At 46.5% G+C, this 14,624-nt stretch overlaps 7 protein-coding genes across 7 annotated transcripts; 4 read left to right on the top strand and 3 right to left on the bottom strand.

Annotated features, from left to right (window-relative positions):
• Positions 1-179: 179 nt before the first annotated feature.
• On the top strand, positions 180-4,299 carry LOZ57_001387 (uncharacterized protein; the record flags this gene model as incomplete). The annotated part of the gene is made up of 4 exons (XM_049250477.1): positions 180-1,937; positions 1,996-3,822; positions 3,878-4,044; positions 4,107-4,299. 4 exons carry the CDS (start codon positions 180-182, stop codon positions 4,297-4,299), a joined length of 3,945 nt encoding a protein of 1,314 aa, XP_049110837.1.
• Positions 4,300-4,726: 427 nt separating this feature from the next.
• LOZ57_001386 (uncharacterized protein) lies at positions 4,727-6,137 on the top strand (the record flags this gene model as incomplete). Its single annotated transcript, XM_049250476.1, has 2 exons — positions 4,727-5,244; positions 5,297-6,137. 2 exons carry the CDS (start codon positions 4,727-4,729, stop codon positions 6,135-6,137), a joined length of 1,359 nt encoding a protein of 452 aa, XP_049110836.1.
• Positions 6,138-6,356: 219 nt separating this feature from the next.
• MRPL23 (54S ribosomal protein L23, mitochondrial) lies at positions 6,357-6,991 on the bottom strand (the record flags this gene model as incomplete). The annotated part of the gene is made up of 3 exons (XM_049250475.1): positions 6,357-6,484; positions 6,552-6,912; positions 6,971-6,991. 3 exons carry the CDS (start codon positions 6,989-6,991, stop codon positions 6,357-6,359), a joined length of 510 nt encoding a protein of 169 aa, XP_049110835.1.
• A 384-nt stretch (positions 6,992-7,375) lies between these two features.
• RPS16 (40S ribosomal protein S16) lies at positions 7,376-8,114 on the top strand (the record flags this gene model as incomplete). Its single annotated transcript, XM_049250474.1, has 4 exons — positions 7,376-7,421; positions 7,512-7,534; positions 7,608-7,679; positions 7,824-8,114. The coding sequence occupies 4 exons, from the start codon at positions 7,376-7,378 to the stop codon at positions 8,112-8,114; spliced, it is 432 nt and encodes a 143-aa protein (XP_049110834.1).
• A 597-nt stretch (positions 8,115-8,711) lies between these two features.
• Positions 8,712-10,103, bottom strand: LOZ57_001383 (uncharacterized protein; the record flags this gene model as incomplete). Its single annotated transcript, XM_049250473.1, has 1 exon — positions 8,712-10,103. One exon carries the CDS (start codon positions 10,101-10,103, stop codon positions 8,712-8,714), a length of 1,392 nt encoding a protein of 463 aa, XP_049110833.1.
• Positions 10,104-10,651: 548 nt separating this feature from the next.
• RPS14B (ribosomal 40S subunit protein S14B) lies at positions 10,652-11,335 on the bottom strand (the record flags this gene model as incomplete). The annotated part of the gene is made up of 4 exons (XM_049250472.1): positions 10,652-10,803; positions 10,889-11,049; positions 11,131-11,203; positions 11,263-11,335. The coding sequence occupies 4 exons, from the start codon at positions 11,333-11,335 to the stop codon at positions 10,652-10,654; spliced, it is 459 nt and encodes a 152-aa protein (XP_049110832.1).
• Positions 11,336-11,797: 462 nt separating this feature from the next.
• On the top strand, positions 11,798-13,814 carry TYR1 (prephenate dehydrogenase (NADP(+)); the record flags this gene model as incomplete). The annotated part of the gene is made up of 7 exons (XM_049250471.1): positions 11,798-11,862; positions 12,258-12,318; positions 12,379-12,490; positions 12,551-12,699; positions 12,767-13,363; positions 13,417-13,548; positions 13,629-13,814. The coding sequence occupies 7 exons, from the start codon at positions 11,798-11,800 to the stop codon at positions 13,812-13,814; spliced, it is 1,302 nt and encodes a 433-aa protein (XP_049110831.1).
• Positions 13,815-14,624: the final 810 nt, after the last annotated feature.

The raw sequence follows: 14,624 nt of genomic DNA, 5'->3' as shown, positions 1-14,624 counted from the left end.
TGTTCTCTTTTCTATTGCCTATATCATCCTTCCCCTCACATCATATTTCACTGCGCGGAACCATTATCATCCTGCACCACACTCGATTAATTTTTTTATCCTGATTTAGGTGGCCCTGATGCAACGCCATACTGCTCTGACCAAATAAACGCGATACTGGGGTTTCCGCATGGAAACCCATGGCGGCAACGTACGATCGTGCTTCCTCGGCAACCCCCACTCAGAACCGTGCTTTGAGTAATGGACAACCCTCTTCTGGCCCAGAAAATGGTTCTGCAAATGGGAGCTGGCATGGTAGAGTATCTGGATCTAATCGGTTCGACCAACCCCGGTCCATTGGAAGCACGACAAGTGCGCCCCAAGTGTCACTTGCGCCCCTAGGCATTCATCCCGGCAGTTTCGGTTCAGAATTAAAAATACCGAACCTATCACGATGTGCAACTCCGAAGCCGGAGTCTATATTTCAGATTCGGAGCAATGGGGCAATCGATGATGATGAGATACAGACTTCAGAACAGCGACAAGCCGCTATTCGAGGGAAACTGGAGAAAGAAATGAAGATTAGAGACGGAACAGAAAATATGCTTGAGGCACTACTGGCGAAAAATTTGAAGCAATCGAAAGAACAAAGACTACTGGTGGAATCCGAACTTAGCTCATCGAACCGCAAAATCGCTCAACTTCAGCTCGAACTTGAAGAAGAACTACAGCGTGCTCATGTCCCCGAGCCAATATCTTTCCCTCCTCCATCTGGTCTTTTTGGAGTATCCGCAGGCCGGTCTCCTTCAAGAGCAACACAAGGAACTGGCGATACCTTTGAAGATGACGATGACGACGATGATGTTGATGATGCTAGCGAAACGGAGTCGCCCACCTTTGTCCTTGCCGAAACATTACAGGAGCTAGAGGTTGAAGGACTGTCACCAGGGTATTATGTCGAGAGGGCAAATAATCTTGTCGATCTCTTCAAACGCCACCCCACATTGAAGTACGACTTGAAGTGGACTGTATTCGGCTTACGGGTTCAAGTAATGCTACTAAACGATAGCCGTCAGGTTGTAGCTGCTGGCTATAGACTAACGCGCTATGCGATTGCAGACCGAAATTCCATACAGATTATACGATCCTTTCACACCGATGAACTAGTCATACTTTCCCTCGTTAAGGAATCCAAAGCAACCATGGAGCGCGAACAAGCATTGAAGTTTATTCGGGCTTTCTTGGATGTTAAAGACGGTATCTATGAAATATCTTGTGCTGTGGTTCGTACTCTAGTATCAATTGCAGAGCAAAGAGAGGACCGCCTCCGGAGTATATGTGTTATGACACTTGCAGAAATTTTGGTGAAAGATCCAGGGCTTCTAGCTTCAGCCGGCGGAATTGGAGTGTTAAATGATGCCTTGTATGAAGGGAGCTTTGCAGCCTCGGATAGCTTGGCTGCCAGTTTCTTGCATGTACTAGACGCCCCCAGCACCAGGATGTACCTTAAATCAGGGTCGGAGCTGGATGGAGTTTTCTCTACATTTACGGAGCCAATACCAGAGAGCGACAAGCTTGTGCGACTCAAGGCTTCTGCAAAAGCGATATCAACAATGTTGAAAACTTGGCCTGGGTTGTTGACGCTGGCTCAAAATAAATTCAAGCCACTACAATCAATGATGGAATCATTGGAATACCCTGAAGCGCCGACAAGAGATTTGATACTAGAACTTCTCTTCGATGCTTTGCGGATCAAGACTCCTTCTTGGTCTTCATCTTTTCTTGCTGGTCGACGGCTTACTACTTACGGAAGAGGCAATGCCGCCAGTATCGCAAATTGCGATCGGAATCAAGGACAATTTCAAACGTTTTATGAGCCGGAGGACGGGGTATTTGACCTCACTACTCATTTCGCTCTACTTGTTCTGGCGGTACTGATTGAAGCTGGCTTGGTAAAGGTAAACATCAAATGTCTCGACTTCTATTTCCCTAGCAAGCTAATTTTGCTGCCCATAGGCTCTGACAGTTCTTGTTGAAAACGAAACAGACATTGCGTTAAAGAGAAAAGGCATTCTACTTCTAGCAGAAGTTCTGAAACGCGCGTACCGCTCTTTACCTCAATCAATATCCTCTGGCCTTCAAATTCTCCCGGACAATGTCCCCAGAACAAGAGATTGTGATCTAAACATTCACCGTGTATCGGCCTCAACTATTTACCAAATAGAGAGCATAAATCGTACTATGATGAGATCTACTTGGATGACCTCAGGTTCCAGAAAATACGACTTGGCGGGGAATATTCCTATCTCTTTTCTTCACACAGAGCAAGGAAAACCGAAGCTAAGCCCCACTATAGACGAAACCCAGTTTAGAACTGCGATCATGGAAACTCACGTTTTGAACTCTGCCAACTTTATAAAATGGAAATGGGATTTGATTCATAACATTATTGAAGGACCTCTAACCAATCCAAAGCGACTTGATGAGGCTATCAAGGGGTCTAAATTCATGAAGCGTCTCTTAGGGTTCTATCGCCCCTTTAAATATAGGTTTTCAATGATTCGAACCACCAAACCAAATCACCGCTATGTACGGACGGGATGTGCTCTAATTCGAACGCTCATACAGACCCCAGAAGGGTCGAAGTACCTTGCTGAGAACAAACTGTTACGACAAATTGCGGAATGCCTTGCCCAGGTGGATCGAACAAGTGGAATAACATCCTCTTCCCCGGTTTTCTCGCCAACTCAGATGACTGATACCCTAAGCTGGGGTTACTTCTCGCTTTTGGGCACCCTGAGTAGTGATCCTAACGGGCTTCATATGATGGAAAGATGGCATATGCTCAATATGTTCTACCATATAGTCGAACTAAATGACCGAAATGATCTAGTCCAGGCAATTCTCGGCAATATGGACTTTACCCTGGATAGCCAGCTTCGTTTGATATTAGTCAAGGCTTTGACGGTAGGGACAAAAGAAATTCGCATATTTTCGACGAAGGTACTGCGTAAGTACGTGGTTGGTGGTGTTGAACTTACCCCAGCAGTGGAATCTATCATCCGGCTTCTAGTAGGCCAGCTCTATGATCCGGACGTCGCCGTTTGCCAACTTGCAATGAAAGTTCTGGAAGAAGCTTGTAATCAAAGGGATTTGCTTGAGTATGTGGTCCGGTGCCGCCCGTCCCTTGATCATCTTGGCGAGATTGGAGCATCTTTGCTTCTGCGATTCCTCTCTTCTTCAGTTGGTTATCACTATCTAGACGGGCTCGATTTTGTACACCAGGAGATGGATGACTGGTTTCTTGGCAGGAATGATGCCTACGTCGGTTTGGTTGAAGCATCATTGTATCGAGCATATCTTGATCAGCCCCGCCGAAACAGCTTGGCTATTGAAGATCTCGTTGACGAGCATCACATCGGCAGGGCGCCGCCACATTTTTATAGAGAGCTGGCTCGTACTAAGGAAGGCTGCAGGCTTCTGGCTGACTCTGGACAGTTTGATGAGTTTGTTGCTACGATTGAGGATTATAATCTTCAGGAAGAAGACCCTGAAGTGCTTCAAAGAGTTAAGGGTGCTCTATGGGCAGTTGGACATCTCGGATCTATGGAACTTAGTGCCCAGTTCTTTGAAGGTAGCCCAGTGTTCGATCGAATTATCCAAATTGCGGAGGAGGCAGCCGTATTAACCATGAGAGGCACTGCGATATTCGTACTGGGTCTTATTTCGACCAGTCGGCATGGCCTTGAAATGTTGGTGGAAGCTGGTTGGGACGCCGCGGTGGATTTCAAGGGCCAGTCTCTTGGATCTTGTATGCCTGTTGATCTGAAGAAGATATTCAAGGTATGGCTGATGCCACCAAAAATGTCAAGATAGCGATATTATTAACACACTACAGATTCGCTTCGACCAAATTGAACCGAAGTCCAGAGTGAATGAAACATCATTGGAAAAATATAAAACAGCTGTAACTGATCCGGATCCGGTTAATCAGAGGATTTTGAAGCTGCTAGTTGACATGGGCAACACGGTGCTTTCAAAGAAGGCGGCCGCAGATCTCCAACAGTACGTTAAGCTATCCGCTTTAAAACCTTAGCTGGTATAGACACTGACCCACTTTCAAATAGCATTAAGACAAGATACCCTGAACATTTTCGGCAGATCCAACTTTTTCGAAACGCTTTAGTTATCCTTGAGAGCCACCACTTCCGCCTCGCTGCTCGTCGGTTTGCTCTTGACCTCTTCGATAAAAGTACGATGAGGCGAATCGTTCTGGAGGACGAATCGGAAGTAGACTCCGATAGCCTTGCTTCCGAGTAATCTTGTTGCTTTTCTTCATTTTTCTTTACGCCATTTTTCCTGTTCTCATCTGTGGTCCGGTCAATATGCGGCGTTATGAATACTTTTACTCTTTCTAGTGGTTGTTTTATCTCAACGGCAACGTACGGGATGGGAGAGGCCTTTTGATCTATGAATTTCTATATACCACGTTTCAGCGGCTGGCGTTGGATACTTTTTTGCGGCGGGTGCAGCGCGGAATGATCAACGGATGGGGAATACTGTGATGCCTGAAGCCTATGGGAATGAGAAATGTTATGCATGGTTATGAATAATTGTTGTCTCTGCTCGTCTCCATCAGCATGTCTCGCAATGATTCACATTATTCTTCCTAAGGTGAGTGTTGAGTAGGTGCGTGAGTAGACAACTGTATGTAGTGGCCGCAAGCGCCAACCTTGTTTGACCCTAGATGGACGGAGACCCGGCGGCGATCATTCTGGGGCGCATTCGCCGAGCCCAGCCCCCAGCGCCAACAGGCGGCCATCGGAGCTCTCCGACGACTGGTCAACGGCGACCAGCAGCTGATGCCAGCGGCAAGCAACTACGGCTCCTAGAGCCCGGCTTTTATTCGTGGGATGCGGGCTTTGTTTCACTGCAACTCTCCTTAGCTTTGCATGACGGCGAGGAAAGACGAGATTATTCAGCCCGGCGCTTCTACATATATAAGGCCCGCATCGCCAGGCCGAAAGGATGCGTCGTTGCCTACCCACCTAACAACTACAGTTCCCTTGACGAAGAATTTCCCCCAATTTCTAGCTACTTATTACGCCAAAGGTACTCTTTCTTAGCCATGGTAATGTTGAGCTCCTCCCGCTATGGCAAGGACAATGTCAAGGTGTGCAAAGTTCACCGTGACGCTAAGTCCGGCACACACACTGTCGTCGAAATGACGGTGTCCGTGTTGCTTGAGGGTGACATTGAAACATCGTATGTTGTCCTGGTCCAATTTGGTATTTCACGGCTACTAATCGCAGAACAGGTATACAGCCGCAGACAATAGTGTCATCGTTGCGACCGATTCTATCAAAAACACCATCTATATCCTGGCCAAACAACACCCTGTAACCCCCCCTGAGCTCTTCGCCGCTATCGTCGGCACCCATTTCATTGAAACTTACAAGCACATTCATGCCGCTCATGTTCACATTGTAACCCACCGGTGGACGAGAATGACCGTCGATGGAAAACCACATCCACACTCATTCTCGCGTGACGGTACTGATGTGCGAATTACAGATGTCGATGTCGTGGAAGGAAAAGGCATTGACATCAAATCTGCAATCTCTGGCCTACTTCTGCTCAAGAGTACAGGGTCGCAGTTTCATGGCTTTGTTCGCGACGAATTCACTACTCTGCCTGAGACATGGGATCGAATTCTGAGCACGGAAATCGATGCAAATTGGACCTGGCTAGCGTTTAAAGACCTAAATCAGGTGAAAGCAGCCGTGCCCCGCTTTGACCAAGTCTTCGCATCGGCCCGGGACATCAGCCTACGCCTCTTTGCCCAAGATGACAGCGCAAGCGTGCAGAACACAATGTATAAAATGGCCAGAGAGGTAGTGAACATGGAGACGTTGCTGAATACCGTTTCGTACTCACTACCTAACAAACATTACTTCGAATTAGGTGAGCCTTCCACAGCGGGGACACTTTTCTGCATCGGCTCCACTAACAAATGCGGTACAGATTTGAGTTGGCATAAAAATTTGAAAAATAAAGGAAAAGATGCCGAAGTATATGTGCCTAGCCTTGCGCCAAATGGCCTTATTCAATGTACCGTGGCACGAGACAATCGCTGTCACGAAAAGTCAAACCTATAGCCAGGCACTATCAAATATGTTTCTTAAAACACCTCTTGGAGAATCTGATAAATCCGCTGTGTATGTGGCGGCTTTTGGCTGCTCTAGGTTTCGTCAGGGCTGATATATATCATACAAAACCCATATCAAAATCTAATCCAGAAATCACCATAGTAGTAGAAATACATAAATCACCGCTGCCGAATACTCCTCACGTAATGCAAAGGGTTCAAAATGAATTTATCGCACAGTAGGCGACTCTCTGGTTCGTTGAAAAGCCTTGCAGACGTCCGGGAGCTCGCCCAACACGCTTTTGCCGCCATATTTGACAATATTTGCTCTGTATGGGTGTGATTTACCCTCGAAAGCTAAGCAGCCTTTTAGTATCTTAAGTGTGCGCGCAATCCTCCTAACAGCTAGACAAAATTTACATACCTTTCAACCTTGCCATCCTTACTTCTCTTAATTTATTTTTTGGTAACATCCCCTTCACTGCTCTTCTTAGGACTTCCGCGCCGCCCCACTTCTCAAACATTTTATCCATTGACATGGACTTAAGTCCTCCTGGTCTCGTTGAATGCGTATAATACAGCTTCTGAAACCGCTTTTTACCTGTCGTGTGAATCTTCTGGCAGCCTACTGCCACGACATAGTCACCACAGTCTGTGGAAGGGTCGTAAATGGGTTTATTCTTGCCCATAAGAAATAGGGCAATGGAAGAGGCTACGCGCCCTAGACTTCGTGGGTCAGAGCCCACATCTATGTGATGCCATGTACGAGAATAAGCGAGCCGGGTCTGGAAATCGAATATAGGTCAGCAACATAGATACTATTTAGCAGCTGGTTAAACGTACTCGTCCGACGCTTTGTGACATGTTGGGTTAAGCGTCACTGTCAATTCATAGAGAACAAAAAGGAGAAAAATGTGGCGCTCGGTAGATAGCTTTGCCAAATTGACAAATTTGGCCGTGGATACTGCGAACGTCGATTTCGAACGGGCAGGCCATCGATTCTTCTGACCGCAAAAAGGTTCCTCACCATTGCACGTGATATAACTAGTGGACTCCATACAGAGTTGAAATATTTTGGGTGGCTTAGGTAAGCTACCCTAGGCGCACACTAAGCGAACAAACCCACCAATTCGACTTTTTGAATATCGATTGAAGGGCTCATCAGCAGCGCGACGGCAACGACACCCCCGACGGCAACCCTCGATTTCTGCACGCCGACTATCGCCATCTGCCCATCAATTTACAATCATGGCTGCTGCTCCAAGCGTGCAATGCTTCGGCAAGAAGAAGACAGGTACGGACATTTTTGTTCCCTACACCTTTTGCTTCATCTTGGCTGGAAGAAAGTTGGACTTTGGCTAACAGGCATGTCTTTTACGTTTAGCTACCGCTGTCGCTCACTGCAAGGTACGAACAAATTATCGATCGAGCTGGGCTTCCAGATGGAACGGGTGGAACATGTGCTAAGATATTCAAACAGCAAGGCAAAGGTCTCATTAAGGTCAACGGACAGCCAATCTCTCTGGTCCAGCCTGAAATTCTCAGATTCAAGGTACGCAGTTATCCTAAAGTGGAGAGGAAGGCCCAAAACAGTAGGAAACATGAGGCCGAAACGACTATTACAAGATTATATTTTGGACCCTGCGGCTTAACATCGAATTCGTTCTGACCCTATGGCTTTTTTTTGGACCTATAGGTTTACGAACCCCTCCTCATCGTTGGCCTTGACAAGTTCGCCAACGTCGATATCCGAGTCCGTGTTACCGGTGGTGGCCATACCTCCCAGATCTATGCCATTAGACAAGCCATCGCAAAATCCTTAGTCGCCTACTACCAAAAATTCGTTGATGAGCACTCCAAGAACCAGCTCAAGCAAGCCTTCGTGCAATTTGACCGAACTCTCCTCGTTGCCGATAACAGACGGGCGGAGCCCAAGAAATTCGGTGGTCCAGGTGCTCGCGCTCGTTTCCAGAAATCCTACCGTTAAACCGATATTTACTTTTGCGATGCTTTTCTGGGCGCGTCGTGGACAGCGACGGTTGGAGGAGTGCCGGGGGACGGACTGCTGGCGCTGGGACGGACGGGATGGAAATGTCATGTTCCAAATATTTACGTTTTGTTCCTTTGTATGAAAAAAAGAGGAACGAAATAATGCTATCTGCGCAAATGGCACAACCTTCTATTAAAATTATCAAGAAGTTTGTTCGACAGATGGTTCCACGATATTTGCCTAGGGTCCTTGAACCATTCATTTTCCTGGCCTCGATCATTCAGGATACTTGTTCATCTAGGCACGTCTTGGATTACAACATTGAGTCAACCCTGTAGAACCATACACCTTTTGTAACATTGACGCATTGAGATGGATAGTACTACCTCTTGATACTCAAGGGTAAGAGACATTCTTCTCTCCTTGCCATATAGCTGGCAGAAATAGCATTTAAATTTTCGAAAAAAGAAATGTTGATGGAGTGTTGATTATGATATACGGAGTACTCTCAGCAAGAGGTCGTTTCGACTTGTAGTGAATCATAAATATGGAAATCCCATTATATTATAATGGAGGTACATATGATTTAAGGTATCACATCTGCATGTCCATGTCAGGTTTTGAGGACTCTTCGGAGCCTTCTTCAAGTTCAACAATAACAGGAGCATATTCACCCGTCTCATCTTCCGCCTCCGCCCCATTCAGCTCCATTTCAATTTGTTCTCCATCTTCTAGCTCCACTAAGCCACGACGCACAATGGAGTCCCTCGATAGTTCCCATCCGTATTGAGAGTTTACCCAAGCCTCCATACAAGCAAGCTCTTCCTTAACCTTTGTCCCATAACCGCTTTGTATATCTTTTACAGACTGTTTGAAAGTGGTAAGAAGTTTCCTGAGTAGAATTCCACTATCATCACCGTCCATCTCAAACAACCCGCCTTCAACATCATCAAAATGCCTCATCTGGAGCCTTAAAAGCTGTAAGACTTCGACGAAAAACGGTTCTCGCTCCGTTATCGCACTTCTGCACGTCAATACCAGGCTGAGCAGTCGCTTCCACTGTTCCATACAGGAGAAATTCATGAGAGTAAGAACCATCAGAAAAGTAAACTGTAGTTCACCAAGTAGCTGCTCTTCCCCTGTCGTGTCCTTATCAGCGTAAGATAATTGAGATATCGAGCTAACATGCCTAATGATATCTCCAAGTGCCCACGAGCGGTCTTGAGCCGCCTCTGTACGTTCGCGCCCTATAGCTCCCTCTCGCCATGTACGCTTCAGATCAATAGGAAGAAACATCAACTCTTTTCCGTGTTCACTCGCAATTCCTATCGTATTGGCGGTGTCTATTTTGGACAGGCCGGGAATATGGTCGGCATCTTTTGCAGCGGAGCTTCCAGAGGAAATCGTCCAACGTTCTTCAACGTGGGGGTTAGAGAAATCCGCTTCTCCTAGGATACGATTGAGCACCATCGGAGTGATATAACATGACAGCTCTTGCCAATCTATTCGGGAAGGACTGTGCTCGGTGCTATGAAACCTTCGTCCATCTCCATCATCCCTGATCTGGTTTCGCTCCTTATTTAATTGTGACTGGTATGAAAGCAAGCCACCAGAGGCCCAGATTACCCCCAGATTAGCTCTTATTTTCATAGCTTCTTGTCTTCCCAAATCATTATTCTCGTCTAGAGGCACAATATTCTCAACCGCTTTGTCCCATTTTCTGAGCCTAATGCCGATGTCAATTTCATGGCTTAGCTGCCGTGGATTGCCAATATCACCATTGTTACGAACAACAAGCCATTCACCACATCTAAGCGAAAAGCTCTCTGTTGCGCCGGTATATAAAAAGTGGGACCCTTCAGGCAGATCTTTCACTCCATAGAAATTGGGCGTTGATGTAAAGGAAAAGAGGTCAATACCCACCAGGGTTTTGGAAGGAAGTTCGCTAATAACCAGCGTAGGACTTGGCCGCGGAGATCCTGACATTGATTGCAAGAGTTTGCGGTGTTTGCGGTGGAATCAAATGAAGTGGCTATAAGAAAGGGGTTGATTGCGGGGTCTGAATTAACTTTCGCGGGCCTATACAAGTACAAATTATCGCATAAGAGTACAGAATGCTCCCTATACAGGCATGAACAAACTCTTTGTCTAGCATAGAGGGGTAAGCTTGCCAGTACAGAGTAGTTGGGTTAACATTGCGAGGTGTGGAATAATAGCCCTAAAATTTGAGTCATACTACATAGTCTACACGCATTCCACAGAAAAAGCGGAGCACTGAGAAAAGTCTAAAGGAGAGACAATTGGAAAGTTTTGGATTGCTTAGATTCGATTCAAGTATATGAGAGCGCTAACTCATACATCGGAGGCAAGCAAAAGAAAACTCTGGAAAAGAAAGAAGACCAGGCAGAAACGCCGTTCTTCGCGTTATTCCATCCACGTGATTGCAAAATGATATTCGGAATATCCATGCATTCCATCCTTCGCTCCAGCCGCAACACATTCGTAGCACAGCTGTAGAAAGTAACGTAACTCGCTCACAGACGACGACCGCGGCGACCGCCCTTGCGACGAGTGGAGTCGGAGGGGGTGGGAGTGACGTCCTCAATTCTGCCAATTCTCATTCCGGAACGAGCCAAAGCACGGAGAGCGGACTGAGCACCAGGGCCGGGAGTCTTGGTACCGTTACCTATGGACGAGCAAGTTTTAGCACACCAATTGCGCAAAGATGTGGAAAGGCATGGACGGCAATGCACGTTGGAATTCTGACATACCTCCAGTGGCACGGATCTTGATGTGAAGAGCGTTAATGCCGAGTTCCTTGCAGCGGGCAGCCACATCCTGCGCAGCCAACATGGCAGCGTAAGGAGAGGACTCGTCACGATCAGCCTTGACCTTCATACCGCCCGTAACACGGCAAATGGTTTCGCGACCACTGCAAAGCTGTTAGTCCTCATATCATTCTACTACTTCATAGCTGAGAGTTGGTCAAGGAGGTTTAAGTATGAGAACGGACCTGAGATCGGTAACGTGGACGAAGGTATCGTTGAAGGAAGCGAAAATGCGGGCAACACCGAAAACGAGCTTGCCTACATCGAAATCAGCCATCTCAGTCATGGGAAAAGTCAATGCTGGAGCAATTTCTTACCATCTCCGGACAGAGGTCCGAGAGAGACGTTCTCGGTGGTGGCGGGTTTGTCGGTCTTCTTCTTGGGGGCCATTTTCACTGCGATGGGTGGAGGATGCTGTGGATGGAGAAAAAGAAGAAGTTCATCAAACCATCTCGCGATATCGATTTCTTCTGGTGGTTGGCGCTAGGGCTTCTCCGCGTGTGCCCTAATCGGCCCTTAAGACGGAACGGTGAAGCCAGATGACTAATCAAGCCGAGCATCAAAAAGCAACAATTTTTCATTTTGTTTTTCTTTTCCTCTTCACTCTGTCTGTGGACGATTAACTAGCCTACGGTTACAATCATTTCGAGTGATCGAAACGACCAGTGAATGTGTTTTTAGTGGTGGTCCGCTTATATATAGCAGTGTTGGAAACATCTCTTTCCAAAAGCTGTTTCTACTCTCGTGATGTTTTCTGGTATGCTGGCCTGATCATAGCTATCTTGCTTTTCAAGCCTTCTTTATTTTTGAACTTATTTGGACCCTGAAAGATATAATTATACATTCTTTTCAATGGCGCAGCCAATTTCTTTTCGAAAATCCATTGGGATCATCGGCATGGGCGACATGGGCAAGATGTATGCCCAGCGGTTGAGCACGGCGGGCTGGAGGTAAACTCCCTTGCATTGAGCTTCATCTCATTATTAAGCTATAACATGCTGCTTCCCCAATACATGGTGAGTAAATTCTTGTTTCTATTTTGCTTTGACGCCCTTTTGCATGATGACTAGAGCGCATTTGGCTCGAGCATGGTTGGGATATTGACCGCTATACTATTCTGGTCTAGTGGAAGATATCCTTCCGTCACTGATGTAAATGCTAGCTACCTAAACTTATATTTTGTCTGACTTTTTATTATCCTTGTTTACTCTTTGGAATGCAAATATTGGGAGTGTCCAGTTGCTAATGACGAGCGATATCATAGATTTTCGGACTACCCTTCGACACATAACTACTAACATAAGTATATTAGCATCAATGCCTGCGATAAGCCGTCCAATTATGACACATTGAGGGACGAGTTTAGGGCTGATGTATGTTGACTGTTGCCATCAATTGATATTGATGTTTAATTATTATTTCTTTTGGTGTAGAAAAATATCAATATATTGCCCAACGGGCATTTGGTCTCGAGAATTAGCGACTACATTATCTACAGTGTAGAGGCAGAAGCCATTGAAAAGATTGTGGCAGAGTACGGTCCATGTATGCAACTTTGGAATCAGCGCATGGTCAACCGGTTGAGTTATCTAACATTTATAAAAGCAACCAAGGTTGGCGCGATTGTTGGCGGTCAAACATCCTGCAAAGCCCCTGAGCTGGCTGCCTTTGAAAAGTACCTCCCAGACGATGTTGAAATCATATCTGTTCATTCATTGCATGGCCCCAACGTGAATCCGAAAGGACAACCACTGGTATGCATCAAGATTGCAAATTTCATCATTGTATTCTAGCCAGCAAAAGAGTAACAGCGGCGTTTAGGTCCTGGTCCAGCATAGAGCCTCAGAAGAGAGTCTTAGGTTTGTTGAACGAGTATTCTCCTCTTTCGAGTCCAAATACGTTCATCTCAGTGGAGAGAGACATGATCGAATCACTGCCGACACACAAGCTGTAACTCATGCCGCCTTTCTCAGCATGGGTACGGCGTGGCATGCTAACAATCAGTTTCCTTGGGAGATTCCTCGTTATGTAGGTGGCATTGAAAATGTGAAAATCAACATCACTTTGCGTGTTTATTCCAACAAATGGCACGTTTATGCTGGGCTTGCAATCCTTAACCCAGCTGCCCGAAAGCAAATCCGCCAGTATGCAGAGTCTGTCACAGAATTGTATAAGTTGATGTTAGGGGGCCATAGAGAAGAGCTTAAAGATAGGGTCAAGGCTGCCAGGGCAGCTGTGTTCAAGTCGGATGCAGAGAAGCAGAACCTCCTGCTTGAAGATGAAATGCTTGACCGATTTTCCCTGTCAAGAGGGCTAACGGAGAAGATGCCAAACAACCATCTCAGCCTGTTGGCGATTGTTGATTGTTGGTGGAAGTTAGGCATTGTGCCATACGACCATATGATTTGCTCAACCCCAGTGAGTTTCCTTTTTGGACTATTTCCCCCTCAATTCTCTGACGCGTGTCATAGCTTTTCCGTCTGTGGCTAGGGGTAACTGAGTATCTATTTCGAAAAGAAGAACTTCTTGATGAGGTTCTTGACATTGCTCTTGATGATAATACATTCCGCTCAGATGATCTCGAGTTTACATTCGCTGCTCGTGTAAGTGGGCCTTTTGGTAGAAGCTTCCGTTGTAGTTATAGTTACGCCTCTGAGCGCCCACTGATGCCGCCATTTTCTAGGCATGGTCGGACTGCGTCTCCTTTGGTGACTTTGAGTCCTACCGCGATCGATTCGAGCGAATTCAAAGCTATTTCGCACCACGATTTCCTGAAGCTGTGAGGGTTGGAAATGAGATGATCAAGACTATTCTAGACAAGACAGAGAAGCCCAACGTGTCGCTACCAATAGGATCAAGCACGCCATAGTGTTCCTATAAAGGTGTGTTGCACTGCCTGCGGTGCCACAATCCGAATCGGCCACCCTAGCTTCCTTCTGCCATATTAAATTACCGGAATCGCCATCTAAGGAAACCGGGTCCGCTGAGGGTACTTCGGTGTCCATTCCAGCGAATGCAGAGTATTTTTGCACTCCTTCATTCGCGTTTCGGGCCGTTTATTTCTGTTTAGTCGCCCCGATATGCTGTTGTACTGAGATATATATCCGACCCGCCGCTATTTATAGGCTCAATAGCAGTATTAGTCTCATTATCTATATTTTAGGAATCCTTTCTAGAAGAACCGACACCAAGTATCAAAACCCAAAATTGGGGGGATTTTGAGCCCCCATCCAACTGAATGTAGAAAAAGCGACAAGAGCTGCACGTCCGCCCAAAGGAAAAAAAAAAAAAAAAACAAGATGCAGGGCCGCTAGAGCGTGGAGACGTCGGCCACCAGATTCTATCGGTTCACCGCAAAAACCGGCACAGCAGTAGAGCAGTGGATGCCGGTGGGAATTTGGCTGCTGGGAATGGAATCAGGCGAATAACTATTCGCTAGTCGAGCTCCATATACTCCGTACCCGCAATTAATGGCGCTGGAGCTTGATCCTTCGTAGCAAGTATTTTTGGGTCGCACCGAGGCTGGCGGCTGTGCATCCAGCCGCGAGCGTCTCAACTTAGAAGAAGATGATGATAATGATGAGGAAGAAAAATATTCTGGCGGCCGGCTGTCCAGGTACAGCGATTCGGCTGGGGCAACCTAATCTTGCCGGAATCGTATCTCGGTGCGAGTCATCCA

This window comes from Ophidiomyces ophidiicola (genome assembly GCF_022830035.1).
Source record: "Ophidiomyces ophidiicola strain CBS 122913 chromosome Unknown scaffold_3, whole genome shotgun sequence".
NCBI classification, from domain to species: Eukaryota; Fungi; Ascomycota; class Eurotiomycetes; order Onygenales; family Onygenaceae; genus Ophidiomyces; species Ophidiomyces ophidiicola.
This window is presented reverse-complemented; position numbering and strand designations above follow the sequence as displayed.